The sequence below is a fragment of the Artibeus jamaicensis genome, unplaced genomic scaffold (genome assembly GCF_021234435.1).
Source record: "Artibeus jamaicensis isolate MK-2021 breed Jamaican fruit bat unplaced genomic scaffold, CSHL_Jam_final contig_3113, whole genome shotgun sequence".
In the NCBI taxonomy this organism is placed as follows: Eukaryota; Metazoa; Chordata; class Mammalia; order Chiroptera; family Phyllostomidae; genus Artibeus; species Artibeus jamaicensis.
In genome coordinates, this window is record NW_026521719.1 from 1,549,524 (window position 1) to 1,569,366 (window position 19,843).

Here is a 19,843-nt window from a genome sequence, read left to right on the forward strand (position 1 = left end):
GGTCTTCTTGTCCCTATTTGATTTTATAATTCAGATAGCTAATTATAATCCTCAAAGCAGTGAAGAAAGTGAACATCATTTGTTGCATTCTTTTCTATTTAGGAAGTTCTAGGAATCCTACAAATTTTGATGCCCTTTTATTATCTTTTTAATGTTTTTAGCCTAAAGAGTTTTAAAGACAATTTACTCAATACCTGTCATTAATAAATGAGGAAATTAAAGTCTAGAGAGGATAATTGGTTGGAAGTTAATTACTCACAAAAAATGCACCTCATCCACTGCTAGGTCCTGGAAAATGGGATCGCCATGGGGCATACAAAAGGAATAGGAATAACTCCTGTCTCTGTTTGCTGAGTTCTAACCTAGGAATACAAAATAACTACCAAGCAAAACTTCAGACACACTTTTAGAAGAGGAAGTCACTATTCCAACCACCTCATTAAAATTTGAAGACACCTAGTCAGTGAATTTGTGATAACACTTATCTAGAATAGACTAGGTCAAAACCTGCATTTCCTCCTCCCTAGTCCCATGCTCTTCCTGAAAGATGCTCAAAACACCTTGAAGTGCTAGGATAAAAATAAGAGAAATTTGAAATTTCTTGGCAATGATAACATAAAAATGTAATATTGAAAAATATCTTAACAATGATATACATTCTCAAGTGAGGAGATCTATTTCTAAAATTACAATGACATGTGGAATAGTGTCTCCTCTTTAAAGCTTGAATTGTGACATTTATCACTATAGTACTGAGCACAATAAAGTGTCTTGGTCATTTTACATCAGTATGTTTGTTCGATGGAGTGAATTAATGAAATTCAACCATTATATGAACAGATCCGATTCTTAGTAATCCATGATGATATCCAATAGGGTTTGAGGTGTTATCTCCCATTTTAATGTTTATTAATTTAGATTCATGGGTCATCCTACTTAGGTTTATCAACACAAAATCAAAGATGAGAATTCTTGCCACATTAACTAGTTGAATTTCTATTACGGCAAAGGTATAAAACATCTCTCAGACCACACACAAAAAAGGTGGTAATTTGTCCCCACTTAAAGGATCTTAATCTGCTAATTACTCTTTGGTTTTACTACCTTGGGACTGAAATCTGTGGATAATTTTACCACTGTCTGACTGCTACAAATATGTTCCACTGGGAGAGCTGAGGAAGACATAAATCAGAATTCTGTGGTTTTGACAGCAGAGTTTGAACGTGTGTAATCACCTTAGTTAAGTATTACCTTAGTAGCTGGCCTACTAAGGGCTTTGACTGTACAGCAGCAGTTGTTTATTTAAAACTGGATAAATCTGAGTTAGTATCAGTTTGTTTACCCTTCCTGTCTGATCTCTATTTTCCTCAATATTCTGTAATAACTTCATCAAGACTTCCCTTGAGTAATAAAAGAAAACATAACATATTTACTTTCTACTTATTGTGTGGATTTTTAAAAATATACTGAATGTTCTCATTCTATAAAATAATGCTTAAATGAGAGAAATGTTTAAATTGTTATATTACAAGTTTTATATTCAAGGTAGGGAAGGGGATGTTTTCAAATTAAAACCATAGCTCTTACCATTATAAGCAAAGATACTAAAACATAAGTATTTATGCCATTCAAGATAAAGTTTCAAATTCTTTTATAAAAATATTTTGAAGAGAAAGAAGGTATAAAAGGTAGATATGTATTTAAGCACTAGTTGATTTACAAGGGAGAGAGATTATTGATTGATTGCAAAATTTTAAAATTATGCTATATAAAGAATTTCCTCTTATACATGCTTCCTACCAGTGTAATAATTTTGTTAGTAATATAAATTACTTACTTATATTCTCAGATTTATTGAACAACTTTGGTGGAGAATTTAGAGATCTTGTTTACAGCTAGACCTGTCTCTGTGTGTCACTAAATGTTCTGGGTTGCAGTGTCCACCAAAGGATATAGAACGCACAGGCTGGCCAATGCGATCCTTAGGATCTTTTTTGCTCTATTAAGCAATGATTGTATTTAATCAATGCATATCAACTGAATTCTCCTTGTCTTCTATGTCATTTAAAAATGTGTTCTGCTGTGAGTAAAGGCAAACTTGACCACAGTGACTTAAACAAATAAGCTTTTATTTTTTGACATTATAATAAATCTTGAGATAGGTGCTTGCTGGGTCAACAAGTATAAAGTACACATCTCTCTGATTTTCCTGGCTTTTAACTTATTGTCACATGTAAGCCATTATGTCCATAATCAATTCTGGAATAATGTAGATGAGGTAGAGAGAAAAAAAAAAGAAAAGCTATCCCAACGACTTTCATCAGATTCCCGTTTGTATTTTTTTGGCCATAATTCTGGCCATTCATCACTATTTGCAATGAAGTCTGAGTAAAGGGAGCACTGGATGAGATGCCATTCTGAACAAATCAGGATTCTATTAGCAAGCAGGAAGCAGAGTTTGGATGTTGAGTATGCAGCCAACTGTACCCACCACATTCCTCTGCTTAACAGTTTGTCTTTTCATGTTGATCTATTTGTGTATTTAAATATGCTCTCGCAGGCCAGCTCCTGCCATCTTTTCATGGCCTTTCTCAGATGAGATTCCTCTGTGCGGTCTCCTTCAAAAGCTCAAGAAGAATGGAGTGCTCACTCACGTGGCCTGTGTTAAATGTCTGGGGCCCATTTCCAGTTGCAGGGGACCTTGGGGACAGACAGCGTTAGATAATTTATATCTTAAAGGTTGTCCAATAGCCTGAAAAAGAGTAAATGATTAACAAATATTTATTAAACTTTGTGTGTATGGGCCTGCCTATATTGTACTATTGTCATCTGTAAGATTATTTATTAATAATTAGGTCAAGTCTAGGTTACTAGCTCATATTAGCATTCTTAAATTCTAAATTTATCAATTATTATTATCACTGATAGCATTTAAGTTACTACAGAAATCCTGGATGTAGGGTTGTAGCTAAGATGTCATTGTATAACTGTCTTGTCTTAAGTATCACATAGTATAGTTATTTATAATAGCAACAACAAGTGACTGATTGTTTAACTAATACCTTTATGCTAAATGTCATAAAAAACTATAAGCGCTCCAAATAAAGACCCATAGATAAACTTACAAGCAAACAAAATAACAGAGCCACTTAATATTGAAAGACTCAGTAATGCCCCTTTGCAAATTTAAAGGCACTTCAATGATGAGCTAAATTGAAACCAGAAGTTAAGTGCATAGTTTATTTATACTTTATATAATTTCCTCCAGGGCAATATAACAGGAGATATGAGTAGAACTTTCTAATCAATGCTCTCAGGCAGCCTTCAAAAGTTTGTAAACCTAATCCATGTTTGGTTAGGGCAATAATCTTTCTTTTTAGTGACTTTCAATATGACACCAAAAATTGTTCACTTTAATGTAACATGTTCCTAGAGCAGCCATTCTTAGTTGGAGCTAGTAAACAAGGTGAAATGAATGACTGCTATCATGTTAGTATTCTAATTGTCTTGGCAGTGTAATTTCTCAAGAACCTTATAGTAGGAAGATATGCTATTATGGATATAATACGTCCTCTTTCAAAATGCATTAAATGATTATAAAACTTAATATCTACTACACAGGTTTTACTTAAATGCAAATACCTATTATTCACAGTCTAAAGTTGATATAAGAAAATTCTGGACTTTAATAATAAAGATAATCTATAGGGCCTATTCTATATGTAAGTACTTTAAGTCATCAAATTTTAGTGTAGCACTGAAATCAAGTTATAGAGATTCAAGAAATTACTCCTTTCCAAAGATTCTGAAGGACACAAAAAATTTAGACCCAAATCCTTTCCTTAGAGGAATGCCAAAGAGCTTCTTGCTGGGATTTTCACCATGAATTCAGTTCTCAATGTAATTATGAAAATGGATCAAACAAAAACGATTAGTACAGTATTTTAAATTTTTAACATCAGATTAAATGAAAAATAACACAATAGAGGGAGCTAAAGTCAATATTCAGTAACCAGTTCATTCTGTTAAACAACAACAACAACAACACATCATTCAGAGACATGGCCAGAAAGAAAGAAAGTAACCAGAGTCATTTTAAAAAGCTTTTAATCTAGTAACAATTCACAAGTATATCAGTTTAAATAGAAATTGTACCTCTCTAGATTTGATATACAGAAAAGGAAATGCATTTATTTAAATAGAAATTGTACCTCCTTTGTAGCTGAGATATGGACAAAGAACTATATTGCACTCTTTGTCTTAGGCCACTACCATAGAATGGCACCGCCAAGGCAGGAAAGGAAAATCCCAGCTCCTGAGAACTATAAGGAGGCATGATTTCTTCCTGCAGTTGCGTACAGCTTGTAGGGATAAATTTGTGCACGTAGAAACCGATCAGCCAGCAAGTGTATAATACAGGTCAAAAGTAGGTTTACTTTTTATGTAAAACAAAAGTTGTTCAGGTGGGGAATAATACGATAGTGAATACATAATGATACAAGAGTAAACTCTGTGTTTCATGCACTCACGATGCCAGCGTAACTGCAGTGCAGTCCACACAGTGCTCATGCTTGAACAGGGAGCAGCTACATGACAACATGGCTTTGCTCTATTTTCTCCCCAAATATCCCAGTGCCAAGAAAAGCTGCGAAAACATGAGCTGGAAATTTCATCACACTTCCATGCCAAAATAATCTATACCTTGTGGGGTTTTTTTCCCTTTAACATTTGGTGCAAACTGAAATGTGCATGTGGAGACACTACACTGGGCCATGTTTTTTGCTTCTATAAATGCTGGAAGGAAAAATTTAATTTTTATAGTGAATGCATGTCCTAGCATCCCAAAATGTATTTTACATATTTTCAAACATACATTTTCAAAATGATTACAGAATTGTAAAAGAGTCCTTTTGTTCGTAGCTTGTCGACCGGGTTTCTACAAGGCTTTGGATGGTAATATGAAGTGCGCTAAGTGTCCACCTCACAGTACTACTCCTGAAGATGGTTCAGTGAACTGCAGGTGTGAGAATAATTACTTCCGAGCAGACAAAGACCCTCCATCCATGGCTTGTACCCGTGAGTAGTTCTGCTGCAACCCATGCCTCCATGTTTGTTTTATTTTGTATTTTTCTCCTTGTTATTGTGTTTCTTCTTTGTTTAAATCATTTGGCCCATTTCCTGTGCTATCCATGTGCAAATTGAAAGCTTTCTCTGCTTCACTGTCCATGCTTGGCTCACCACAAATGCAACATTTATCATGCAAAATGAATGAAATTTTAAAGTACTTCCTGCAATAGGATACCCAGAAAGAAATAAAGTTTTCTGCATCTTGTTTTAGATTTTTCATTGTATTAGATAGGATGGAGAAGGTTACAAGCATGGGAATTGTGTTTTTACATTTCAATTCCCTCTTGTTTATGTTGGTCATAGGTCATAGGGGGAAAGGACTAAGATTTATAAAACTAATACTAAAGTTTTCATAACCATTCACAAGGGCATTGAATTTAGTGGTAACCGTCTTTGTTGGACTTACTGAAGCATATTCAATCTTGAGTCAAACCTCCCCCACTCAGCTTGGAATGTACAGTGCTCTTGTATCCATGTGTCTATAATCTCATGGATCCTCTAAGGACAAATTAAAAGTATATAATAAAGACAAGATGGTTATTTACCTCTTTCGGTTCCATTGTAAATTATCTCTTTCCCTTGTAGTAGAAACCAGAAGTGAGGCTCATTAATCTTTGTTGAACTACTTTGCAGGACCTCCATCTGCACCAAGAAATGTTATCTCTAATATAAACGAGACCTCGGTTATCCTGGACTGGAGTTGGCCCCTGGACACAGGAGGCCGGAAAGATGTTACCTTCAACATCATATGTAAAAAATGTGGGTGGAATGTCAAACAGTGTGAGCCATGCAGCCCAAATGTCCGCTTCCTTCCTCGACAGTTTGGACTCACCAACACCACGGTGACAGTGACAGACCTCCTGGCACACACTAACTACACCTTTGAGATTGATGCCATTAACGGGGTGTCCGAACTGAGCTCACCACCAAGACAGTTTGCTGCAGTCAGCATTACGACTAATCAGGCAGGTGAGTACCAGCCGGATGCTTCCCACTCCCGAGTTTCAGAGGCAATTAAGAGTTTTGACAGACAAAGGTGGGAAAAGGGTGGGGAAAAGATTTGAATTTCAGGATTTCCTCTTCTATCACTTTTAGATAGCTATGCTACATAAAAAATTTAATTCTTCGAATGAGAATGAATCATATTTGTTAGATGATTTTAAAGTAATTCAAACCATTGCTACCCAATTTAGAATCTTTAAATAATTGGGTCTCTGGAAATAGTACTTTGGGTCTCTTCAAAGCATTTTCTTATTTCAAAGAATCTAGACATTGAACCTTATCTATGAAAAAGTTATGGAGGATATTTAAAATTTGAAATGGCTTTACCTTAGTTACAGTTGTATCTGTTTTTTTGATGTAGTTATTGAGTATTCAATCAATATCTTATGATTGTCTGTAGCTCTGAGTATTATTGCTCGGAAAGTTATAATTCTCTGGTTCATTAAAAATAAGAAAAAACTATTTTATTCAGTAGCCACAATTTGTATTTAAAAAGTCAAAATATAAAATTTGTGGAGAAGCATAGTGAAACTTGTTCTTGGAGAACATTTAGAAGCACTGATCTAAAAAAACTCCTGGAGTAAATGATTAGGTGATTTCACCAACCATACTTTCCACTGACAGTCTTCCCTGATGAAAAACATGCTACATTGACAGGTTGTAAACTTGCAGTGGAAAAACAAAATGCCAAGCTTCTCACCTTTCCTTATCTTACAGCCACCACATTTCTTTTTTCTTTACTGTTAGTACATTTTGTTCTTTCGATCACTCATGAAATCTTCTGTGTTTCTTACTTCTCTAATAATTCTTGTGATTTGTAAAATAATTGTCTCTAAAGACGTGATATTCAAAATTACTTATGGGATTTTAGCTGTGACTGTCTCAAACATATAGAAATGGCATGCTTTACAGAGTATATATAGACATACTAAGGCTGCTCCTTTGAGATAAGATGATCATTTCTCCATCATTGAAAACTGTGATGAATAAATAATAAAGTTTTCTTTTGGAATCAACTAGCTTGTGCAAAGTTAAGTTGACATTTATGTACATAATGGTCGTTATAAGATATCATAAGTAGGAATGCATTCCAGACCGTTTAATGCAGAGATATTACTGTATCATTTCTGAGCAACAATAAACATTGGAGTCAGAAGAAGAGGAAAGGAAGAGACAGGGTGCAGCCTGAATACGAACTACAGGTACTTGAATCAGCTTCCAGGAATGATAAGCCCTAAACTAGAAGTCAGGATCGAGTGTATGTTCGCTCCTTTTCTGCATTTGGCTAAAATTTTGGAAGTCCCTCAGCTCTGTAGTAGGACTATCCCTTGGCTCTGAAAGTATGTACCCTGGAGGCCTTAGGAAAAGGGAAAGGAGTGATTAAGTTCTCCATCTGCTGGGAGCGGTTGTAGAGCTGCCCAATAAGGAGCCAAAAAACTCATCACTTCATTTTCTCTCACTTGGCTAGCTCAGTGATACTTTAACTACCAAAGTAAACAAACAATGGGTGCCATCCAGGGCTAGTATCCAGCAAGTCAACACCTCTGTGACTCTGCTTATTGTTAAAATGTTGTACGACTTCTATGTTGGTTAGAAGTAGTTTTAAGTACTTCTACAGGTTTGTACAGAAGTGCATTTGTTCTGGTTAATTCCCCCAGTGCACTGAGTAGCCTCCTAAACCCAGAAACTTAAATCCGCCCAATCCTCCCCTTCATAAGCAGGCAACCAAAAGTGTGAATCCTGTCATGATACGGGTTTCTAGAGCTCTGTGCCAGGACTGCACCCTCTTGAGGGATCTATGTCCCTGACGTTCTCATTGATACATTATTTTGAATATGGCCCGTGACTGGGTCCATCCTCAAATCTGTCTCTTTCTGATTCTAGACTCCTCGCTTATTTCTACTTTGCTTCTACTTTCTCTACCAATCAAAATGCTACACTTGTAGTGGTGTCGTGATAATATATAAACTTCATTTGTGGAAAAGACCTGACTCTTAAACAAAGTGCATTGAATCACTGCATATTTTAACTTTGCTTCCTGAATCTGTAATTTCTCCCACTTGAAGCTAGATCCTAGACCAACTAATGTAAGTTTTTGCTTTGCTTCAGCTAATGATATTTAAACTTTGCAACCAATAATATTTAAAAATGCTTGACAAGTTTATTTAACTATCTTCCATGACAGGAAAGAAAAAGAGTAATGCTATTGCTATGTATCACATGATTATAGCTTCCCATATTTAACGAACACAAGAATTTTAAGGAATTATAATTATGTGGCAAATGGCTTTCCCAAATCCTATGTTTCATGCTGATTTACTACCTTGTTTAAAATGAGAGCATCAATCTGTGTTATAATTATCTCCTGAGTCAAACAGAAACATATAAAAACAAGCAAGAACTCCCGTGTCCTACCTTATCATCAGCCTCTGGCTTTCCAACAGTACATTTATTGGGAAACGAAGAATAGTTTCAGATATATACCGTGAATGAACCTAGGGAAAGTGGCAGCAGCCAGGAGCAGACCAAGACATTAAAAATAAATGGGGTTGATGCTTTGGCCTCCTGGTTACAAATCACAGGGCAAGACAGAGCTTCAACAGGGATGATGGCTGTTACTCTTCCTAAACCCACTCCCTTTTTTATATAATCACAAATTTATCTACAATACTCACTGCTAGGCATTTTACAGATTTATTTATTTCAGAGTTTATATATTTTTGTGTGTGTGCCTGGGGAGGTAGAGGTTTTGGTTCAGTCCTTAAATTCCCTCAGTTAAGATATATAAACAAGATTAGAAGTGATGCATTTCTCCAGAGAGTGTTTCTTTGTTTTTCTTTATTTCATTCTTGTGAAGGTTAATGGACTTGTAGCCTTAAAAAGTGAACTCCATGCCACCAGATAGATATGACTGTGACAGATATGATTCCATGGTGTTTAAATTACTCCTAGCTTATCTTTGACATGGACACAAAAGGGAAACGTGAATTTGTCCCTTTTAATCTAGTTTGTGAGACTGGGCCGGTTGATATTTTTCTTGATTATGGTTTAAAAGCCATGAGATGACCACACGATAAGACACCTTCTAAATGTGGCAGATTATGTTGTAAATTCCAGTGTTACTTCTCAGTGCTGTACACTTTCAAAAAGTATGATAAAAAACTCAGCATCTACATGACGATGGTATTTGTGAATTCATCAGCCAAACATGTATAGAAAGAACTGCAGATTCCAAAGCAAAACTCTGTGAATTCATAATTTAGTATGAATTGCTACTTCATGTATTCTGCCTTGAATGAGTATATTCACTTTTTAGTTCTGGAAAAAATTGTCCTGAAACATTAGCATAATATCCATTTCTAATTATTCTCAACCTCCATCATAAAATTTGCACTCCCCCCCATTATCCTGTAACATATAATGATCTCAGACTAGTATGGGGGTACTAACAGAGAAGTTATGGGCATACCATTTTGTGATCTAGCCCTGCTCCCATTTTACAGCTGGAGAAACTGAGATTTGAGAAACTTTTTAAATATTTCATCCAGAACAAACTTCCACTTAAGTCTCACAACTCCAATTCACTTTCGACTTCTATTTTCCTATTTTTCTGCCATCCTGTGATTCATGCATGTGTCTACAAAGATAAATGCTGCCTTCAAGACAAAGAGGAGCTTTGCTTGGAAAGTCTGCTGTAACCCATGCCATCCACAGTAAACTCGGTCCTCACTTCTCAGCCATACATCACAGGGTTTCCTAGGGATATTCTGCAGGAGACCCTCCTTATCGCCTCCACTGTCCCCCAAAGCCAATCTTCTTTGTTTATTCCCTTATTCTCCACCAATGATTTTCCTTTTGTGAAACAGATTTATAATAAGAAATAGATCATTTGGTTTTGATCCTAGTCTACAGCACAGAGCTCATAAAGCCCTTGGAATTTCCTAAAAGATAAGGGCAATGAAGGTAATTTTATTATTCATAACAATCTCTTTCAACCTACCTGAATTAATATTAGTGAAGTGACTTTTGGGAAACCCTTAAGGATAGGGGCTGGTTGCCAGTTGAACTAAACCCATCATTAGAAGCTTGGACCTTTCAGTCCCCTTACCTCCCACCCACCTCTGGGAAGAGGAGGGGTGCTGAAGGTAGAGTTCAATCTCCCATGGCAATTGGTTTAATCAGTTGTGTCTAGGCAATAACACCTCCTGGAAAGCCCAAAGGAGGGCGTTCAGAGATCTTCTGTGTTGGCAAACACATGTAGGTGCTGGTAGGTGACAGGCCAACTGAAAGCATGGTAGCTCTGTGCCCCTTGTCCCATACGTTGCCCTGTGCATTTCTTCTATGTGGTTCTTCCCATTATATTATTGCATAATAAACTGACAATCTAGTAAGTACAATGTTTTCCTGATTTCTGTGAACCATTCTAGCAAAAAATTGGACCAGAGAAGAAGGTCATGGGAATCTCTCTTTCTTTTTTTAATAGCTGGTGAGTCAGAAGCACAGATAACAGCCCAGACTTGAAACTGGCATCTTGAAAGGGAGTCAGGGCGAGTCTGGTTGGCCTGAAGCCTTTAATCTGTCAGATCTAATGCTAACTCTGGGTAGACAGTGTCATAACTAATGAGTTGTAGTTGTAGGACACTAAGCTGGTTTGCAGAATTGCTTGGTATGGGAAAACAACCAATACATTCGGTGACTAGAAGTGAACTGTTCTGTGAGTGGAGTATTGAGAGGAGGGGAGACACTTGAGTGTGTTTTTCCTCTTACACCCCAACTTATTAAGACCATGAAACTTAAGAATGAAAAGGAAACACTACTCTCTCCCACTTCTTTAAATATAATTTCTCCTTTCTGTACTCCCTAACTTCTGTTGACTCCTAGTTCCCGTAAGCAAATCTCCTTCCCTTTTACCATCTTTAACAAGTACTCTCTCAGCTCTTTTTCTTTGCCATTTATATTGCATAGGTTTTTCTTCATCTTAGATAAAGATACAAATAATTAAATCACAGCAGAAGCAATAACAACACACCCATTAAGTGTGTGCAGGCATTATACATTGTTTGAGTCTTCAAGATTTTATCTTAGTTTCTCCTAATTTTCAATCTATAATTAAATGTTTTAATAAAGTAATTCTTCCTTCACCTTTTATTCTCGCATTTATAATGCAGTTTGTTTTTTCTCTTACTGGACAGCAAGTAACCTTTTGACAAAAGTCATGATTTCCTATTCGTGCCTCTGTTTGTTACATTGTGTTACACTGTGATATCAGTTTCATTTGGGTGTGGACATTGTCTGATGTGCTCGTTTGTGTTTCTTTTTCTTAGAACAATGCCTTCTAGCCCTTGTAGTCACTTAAATGTTTACTGACTGATGAATGGTTGTGTAATGGAAATTTCCATCATTTGAAAATTAAAACATGTTCTTCCTCAAACCACTTTCTTTCCTTATTTTTAAAAAATTCATCTTAGAGCAAGAGGAAGGGAAAGAGAGGAGAGAGAAGATTGATTTGTTGTTTTATCTATTGATGTATTCCTTGGTCACTTCATGTATATGTCCTGACCGAGGATTGAACCTGCAACCTTGGCCTATTGGGATAATGTTACAACTGTTACCTGGCCAGGGTTCCCCACATTAATTTCATCTCTACTACTAAAACTACCATTTTCCCAGTTCGCCAGCTCTTAAAAAAGATTATCTATTTACTTTTTGACAGAGGAAAAAGAAAGGGAAACATTGATGAGAGAGAAAAATAGCAGTTTCTTCTCATATGTGGCACAACCAGGGACCAAACCAAAACCCAGGAATGTACCCTGACTGGGGATCCAACTGGGGACCTTTCCCTTTGCAGGACAATGCCAACCAGCTGAGCCACACTGATCAGGGCCCAGTAACCAGATTTTAACCTTAGGAATCATGTATGGTTCATCTTCTGCTTTTAAGAAGTTCTCACATGCTGCTGATTTAAAATTGTTTTAAATCCTCATACTTTTCCCTCCACATTTAGTGTTAGATTTCAGATCTCTAGTTATAACATTTATAAATAAATAATATCATAGATTATAATAGTCACTCTTTTAAGTATATTGAGATGCCAAGATAGAAGAGACTTGGAACTGAAATATATTCACTTAAATAGAAATATTCTACTGCCCAGCATCTTTTTTTCACAGAGATATTTTTAAAAATAGTTAATGGATCAACAAATATATTTAAATGCCTCTTTTATGGTTGCATAATATATGCCTCAGCCATTCATAAATTTATAATCTAAGTCGACTTTTAAAAATTACATAAATAAATTTACATAAAATACTATGTAATTAAATGGGTCAAAAAGCGGCAATTATTTTTTTGGAAAACGTTGAAAAGTTTAGATGTACTTTGAAAAACAAAAGTACATTGGATAGGTGTGAAGGAAGGGAAGTACATGTAGCACAACACTGAAGGCAAGTCCTCTGGGTAACAGTAAAGCTGGGCTGAGAAGAGACACAGGTCTTGTTAAGAGGTAAGAACAGTTATAAGAGGCAAAGCTGTACTCATTCAACTTGAATGAGTACAGCTACACATGTTACATGGAAGAGTAACATAAATTAATCTGTGTTTTAAGAGGCTCAATCTTGATAACAGCAGGAAATGAAGTCAATAAATATAATTTTTAGTATGGGAATACCTGAATTACAATGAAAGTATGAAATAAATGACATCATTGATTTAAATAAGTATTAGCATTATCTGCAATTATTATTCTCAAGTTTAAAATGGCATTAAAAAATTTGGATCATGTCAATATAAAAATATTTTAGAAATTTGTTGTTTTTTCTGCTTGGATTCCTGATTGATGACATTAAACCACCATCAGTCTTTGGACCGTTTCTCCTTGGAGTCCTGTAGTTGAACAGCTTTATCTGGAGGCCTAGGTAAACACCACTGTGTTTGTTGTGATTGACATTAGTTTACAGAGATGTCCCTTCATTTTCTGACCCCTTGTATGGGTCCAGTATTACCTTTTTGAACACCTCCCTGAACCTTGAATTTTTGATCCAGGCAAGCACATTCCATATATATATATATGTATATTTTATATATTTTAGGTAGAAATATGCATTTGTGTATATTAAATAAAAAGATATGTTTATATATATATAATTTAGTAGTATTTATATGTGTTTTAAATGGAAATATATATGTGTGTGTATATATATATATGTATATATATTTCCAGTAGGTTTAAATGGAAATATGTGTGTATGTATGCATATATTTTTTTCATTTTTTAAACCTACTTTTTTCTCTGTGAAGATTATCCTGACTTCCTGACTTTGCTACTTCTCTGGAGTGTATGGACCTTTCTTTCTTTTTCCAATGCACCCTATCAGAGTTCTGAATGTACGTGTGTAATTTATGCCATAAAATTTGATGTGTTCACATGTATGAAAGTGTTACAGAATAGTACTATGTTACATAATGTAATTTCACCCAGATTTCTTAAGAGTTAATGTTCCCCTACATTTACTTTATCTCTCTCCCTCATCTTCTGTAGGTATTATTTATTTACGAACCATGTGAGGGTAACTTGCAGATATTATACCACTTGCTCTTAAATACTTCAGTGTGAATTTCAAGAAAAATGACACTTTTTTATGTAACCTCAGTACAGTTATCAAAATCAAGGCATTAATATTGTTCCATATTATGATCTCATCTACAGATATTAATCAACTTATTAATTATCCCATTAATATCCCTTTAGCAAAAACAAATTGATGTTCTATTTACCTTCAGCTTCTATTTATAATATAGTTTCTATCTACAATAATGAAAATGAATCGTTATAAATTATGTTGTTTACAAAAATATGAAGGGAGAGGGAACCAACTGTTATTGGTAGGACTTTATAAAGTATTTGATCTTAGTCAGGAATATCACAGTTACCCTCTCTCTCCTTGAAACATAACCAGTAGATAATGTTCTTTAAAACCAAGAGAATTTGACTTCTTTTTACTGATTTTTTATTAAAGGACTATTAATTAATTTAATGAAGCATGACATCTCAGAGACTATGTGATATAACCAAAACATTCCTTCCTTGACTTTAGACAGAATTGTCTCACTATGCACTGAGTTTGATGATCAGAGGTGAATCCTCCCTCTATTTTTCTAGTCACAAATTGCTATCCATCACATGAAACATATGAACTACACAACCCATCATAATTTTTCCCTTGTTTATTTTTTGTGATTCTGGGATTATAGTTCAAAACTTCATTAGTAGTATAATTTTTCATTAATAAAATATTTGACCTTTATCAACTCACTTCTTATAAACAATTTTGGAAGCTTTTATACCTATGATTTCATGACTTGGTTCTTCACAGAACAAAATATCACCATCCATTTGTAGAAAAATAAGTAGAAATCTTTAATAAATTGAGTAAACAATATACACTTTTTAAAATGAATACTAAACTATCAGAGCTATTTAAGTTTAGAATTTATTTTATTTTTACATTAATAAAGAAGACATTTTTAATATTTTATATTCCTGATTTCGAAATATGTTTCCTCTGTCTACCTCGTCACTCTATTGGCATTTAGAAATAACATAAATAGATGTGACAGAGGAACACCTCATGTCAAAGACAGCCAGGCAACCTCGAACATTTCCAAAAAAGGAAACATTTATAAATAAAGGTAGAAAAGATGTGAAGCTACTAAACTGTGGGCACATACTGACATAGTCACGATAGAAACATACACTGCCATGTAATCATGTACCTTGGAAGTAAAGCAGACATCAGAAGTACATACATATTTTTTCAGAATGTGAAAGAAGGCGTTTTGCAGCATCAGTGCAGTAAATCAAAGTGTTAAAACACAGTGAAAATCAACTGTGAAACAGTAGAGATAAGATTCTAGAAATGTACTCTGATGAATTTCCTCCTTTTTTTATTTGTGGGATTAATAAACCCTAAGAATTAAAGCCTTAACATTTTATGTCTCTCATCAAACAAGTGAGGTCTGAATCATGCCCACAGATTATATGCGGACATATATATTATGATTTCCTGGTGCATTTTACTTGTGTGGTAATTTAGCCTCTTTCTCCTTGATTTGGGATTGAGGCAGATACCTGTACATCTGGTCACATCAGTGTGCAGTGATGTGCCTGAAGCATTCCACATCATTTAACCCATTAATGATGCCTTTCAGCCATCACACCGTGGTGTGGAGGCACAGTGCATATCTGCAGAATGAGCAAGAAGCTGCACAAAAGCAGAACCATTTAATACCCTGACAGTTACTCAGAGCCTTTACATGAGCTTAAAAATGACAACAGTTTGGGGGCTTCCAGGATCTACTGAATTCTCACCCCAGCTTCAAATCCAACCCTTAATAATACTACAATTAAAGGAGCAGACTTGCCTGGAAGAGTATGTGAATCTTTTTTGCAGGTGGCTTCTCCTAATGGATGCTCACAAAATTAGGAATATCAACAAACCAGCTAGAGGAGGAAATACAGTGTTAGATAAAGCACCCAGACATTAAGAAATAAATAGTAATTTCATGCTGACTTGTGCCATCTTCACTGCATCTTTTCAAAAGAACAAAAATATTTATTCAACAGAAATATTTCTTAGTCTTATTTTCCCAAACAGAAGATTTTTAATCTCAAACACAGTAAAAAGATATCAGTTATTTTTAAAATGTGCTATAATCCTATAGAGTCCTTAAATGTAAGTCCTTAGAGAATAACTGAAATATATACAAATAACTGAGAAATTGAACAAAACCAAATATTTAGGAGAAAAAGACACTCTGTCCTCAAAAGCAAAAGTCTTACTACCACAGGCCAGACTCTTTTATAATAAACTGTTTATTATCTTTTGGTGTCTCCAGGAGTATTATAGCACTGTTAACAACTATGATATAGCCCAGGACTCTGACTCTCTGATTCTATAAACACAGTGCCATGCTTAAATGGAATAGAAGGCACCCCTCTTTTAAGGGGGTTCACAGTCATCTGCCATAAAATTATTGCAGTAGCATCCAAATGAAAAGAACCGTGAGGTATGGCACCCTCACATACAGGGTCCCTGACATTCTGTAACATTCACACCAAGCCAAAGGATGTAGAAGCCAAAATATGGGAAGCTCACATTTTCAACCCTGCTTCATCAGTACAATTGCTGATATAATGCCTCTTACCAGGATTAGTCTATCACATTATTATTTTATTTACTTTTTAAAACAAATTTTAAAAACTTTAAGTGGTTAATTGTCCTGTCCATAATTACATAACTCCAAAATTTCTGCTTTTTTACTGCTAAAATATTATTTGTCTATATATGGCTCAGGAAGGAGAAGAGGCTTTGCCAAAAATATAAGTATGACTGAATTATATACTAATATAATAAATATAATAAATATAATATAATAAATATACTATAATAAGTATACTATACTAAATATACTATACTATAATATATGAAGATGGCATCATATAAGGTGTTGACTGCCTAAAACACAGACTATATAATTACTTGAACAATAACAATAATAAATAAATAAACATAATTTCACATTATTTCAGCAGCACTGATAAGTACTTGAAATCTGAATTACTTTATTAGGAAGCTCTTCATCCAATCTTTTTTGCCAAAACCAAATAGTAAAACTCCTAAACTTCTGAAGTACCTTTGAAGGATCATACTTAATCAATGTTAATTTTAAGCATTTATCTCCACAATTTGTCATCATCCAGAAATTGCCTCCTACTGTTTTTCATTTGCACTTCAATAGCAAAAAAATAATCCTAGCAAGCCAACAGAAAGAAAATCTCTCTCTGGTCACAACTGTATTCAAAAATAGCTTTAAAGCGGAGGTTGGGTGTTAGAGTAGAGACTTTTGGGATGTCTGTGAAAGAAGTGAAATGAGGTATCAAAAGTCTAGTTGTCAGTCCAGGTGTGGCTAGTTAATATTTAAGTAATTATTTTTAATATATAAATTTGGTTTATTTATGCATTCATTCCTAATTTTGTTTAAAATGAATTTAAGGAAGTTATTAGACTTACTGGAATTTGTATGTTTTTTGAAATAGATATGTAATGATAATGGTGATGATGATATACAGATTGTTGTGAAAACTAAATAAAATGTCTGAGAGTTGAGGTTGTCGAGGAAGCACTTAAGTTCCTGTGTCCTGCTTCCAGCAGAATCATGTTGTCCATGCTCTAGGGGAAAAATACACTCCTTTGGTAAGTGAAAACAAAATAACACAAATAATGAAACATAGGAGTTTAAGTTCTCAAACACTCTACTTTGGTGTGATACAATGGGTTTAAGCCCCAATTTTCATAATTCATGTGCTGTTATATGACAACCCTCAATTTAATAAGCTATTTTTGTTTCATTCATGACACACACATATGTATGTGTATATATTGGCTTTGTGCCAGCACCCAGGTGCCCACGAGAAGGTCTAAAAAAAATGTCTAATGGAAATTTGGAGTTACTGGTCCATAATTCTGAAACCTGGGGTAAGGCAAGACCCAAAGACACCAAGAAAAATGAAGGCTTGTTAAGAATAAGAAAGGGATAGTCAAGAAAAACATCTATAAGGATTAAAGAAAAAGTAAACAAGCCCTGGCTGGTGTAGCTCAGTGGATTGAGCACGGGCCTATAAACCAAAAGATAGCGGTTCGATTCCCAGTCAGGGCACATGCCTGGGTTGCAGGCCGGTTCCCAGCAGGGGCCAGTTCCCAGCAAGGGTCGCATGAGAAGCAACCATACATTGATTTTCTTTCCCTCTCTCCTTCCCTTCCCTTCTAAAGATATATAAATAAAATCTAAAAGAAAAAAAAGAAAAAGTAAACAGATATAAGGAAGAAATCAAGTGGTGAAATAATATTTTAACAATTATTCTGGATAAAGAGTTAAAATAGTTAAATTTAACTGGGGACCATGTAGTGACATAAAACATATTTTTGCAATCATTTAGGTAATGCCCACCTTTTACTTTTAATCACTATAATTTTAGTAATTTCAAGTACATTTTAGTAAGTTTACTATATATATAGGAAAAGTCTAAATGTCCCCAAAATATTTACTGCAGACATGTTAAAGAAAAATGTTGCATCTCATGTACTTTTGTTTCGTTCATCATATTATTTTAATACACTTTTGGGACAGAGTTTGTCTATCTTTGTCCTTCTGTGGAAAATAATGTTGTATATCATCTAAGAGGGAATTATATCAAATTAATCATGCAGATACCACCATTCCAAAGAAAGTATTTTCTGCTTCTGTTTTACTGAGTAAAGCTTGTTTTGTTTTCCTTCTATTAAAATGCTTTCAAGAAGCTTTCCATAGTTGACATCTGAGATAACATACTTATTTCTTGATATGAATTGACATGGTAGAAAATTTTCATTTAATTTGAAATATTTTCCTGTAAAGTTTAAAAAATGAATATCATTAATCTTACATAAGGTATATTTCTATTTCAAGCTACTTTCATAAACTCTTATTATTATAGATACAAGATAGATGTCCTTTAAAAAGTCCCAATATAAAATAGCTAGATAAAGAACTAGCTTTTACAACAATTTATTAGTTAGGTATATAAATGTGTGTGTCTGTTTGTATATTTGTAAATATATAAAGTTCTAGAGAGAGTATGATGTCTAACAAGCCTCAGACGATAAAAGTCTCTTTTTAACTACATTATTTAGACTTGTATATTTTTTTATTCTTAACTGTCTTATCTATTTAATATTCTAAATCAATATGTGATGAAGATAAGAATAAATACTTATATAAGCAATTATTACAGTGCCTGCTACTTATAAGTGATAAGTTCTTGGTAGTTAATATCTTTATAAACATTTGAAATATTTAATAACAAATAAACACTTGAAGATCAAAATAACTTTTAGATGACCTCGGGTTTTCTTGGCAATAAATAACACACTTGATTAATTGCTTTTTTCTGTTTCCTAAGCATTTACTGAGCACCTGGTGTGAGCCAGGTACTATGCTGGATGCCTTTGGAAAAAATGATGATATGATTAAGATGTAGCTACTGTCTTTGAGGAGCTCTCAGTTTAGTAGGAAATCTTAAAGGTTTTAAGAAACCAGCATGAAATTGCCTGGTTTAGCCAAGAAAAGGCAGGCAAGGCCAGCTGCCAAGAGATTTCAACAGTCATCAGCTGCTCGGGGAAGTTACCCAAGAAAACATCTTTATCTTGAATTCACACATAATGCCAAATTATGTGTAATAGTTTAATCTGTTTTTTCATCACTAAAGTAGATATTTTTAAAATTATCATTTTGTGTGTGATTTTTTTTGTGATGTCACGCTAAAAATCAGTTTATTATCCCCAAGATTTTCACTAAGAGGAATAGGAAAAGAAATAAACACTTCAAATTGTACTGCAAATTTAGAGCTAGTTGCATGTGCAACTATCAATTGGTCTCTCAATTTGAATGTCTGGTTTGTATAAAGCACTTAGTCAAAAATGTGAACTTATAGTAATGGGATGAGACCAAATATTTATAGCTGTTACTGAAACTTCCCACATCAATCTTCTTTACCTATCTGTTTATCCATTTATTCACTTACTGATCAATCAAGTTTTTGTCATTAGGAACCTTCTAGTCAGTAAAACATGTAGATTTACAAGCAGCTACCACACAAAGTCTTTGAAACTATAGA

General features: G+C 34.5%; 1 protein-coding gene across 2 annotated transcripts in view; it reads left to right on the forward strand.

Annotated features, from left to right (window-relative positions):
• EPHA3 (EPH receptor A3) overlaps positions 1–19,843 on the forward strand; it is a 337,528-nt gene that overhangs the window by 205,098 nt on the left and 112,587 nt on the right. For both annotated transcript variants that reach the window (XM_037152357.2, XM_037152358.2), the window contains exons 4-5: positions 4,921–5,076; positions 5,761–6,096. In XM_037152357.2, the coding sequence (XP_037008252.2) occupies positions 4,921–5,076; positions 5,761–6,096 (492 nt within the window). The remainder of the gene's footprint in view (positions 1–4,920; positions 5,077–5,760; positions 6,097–19,843) is intronic.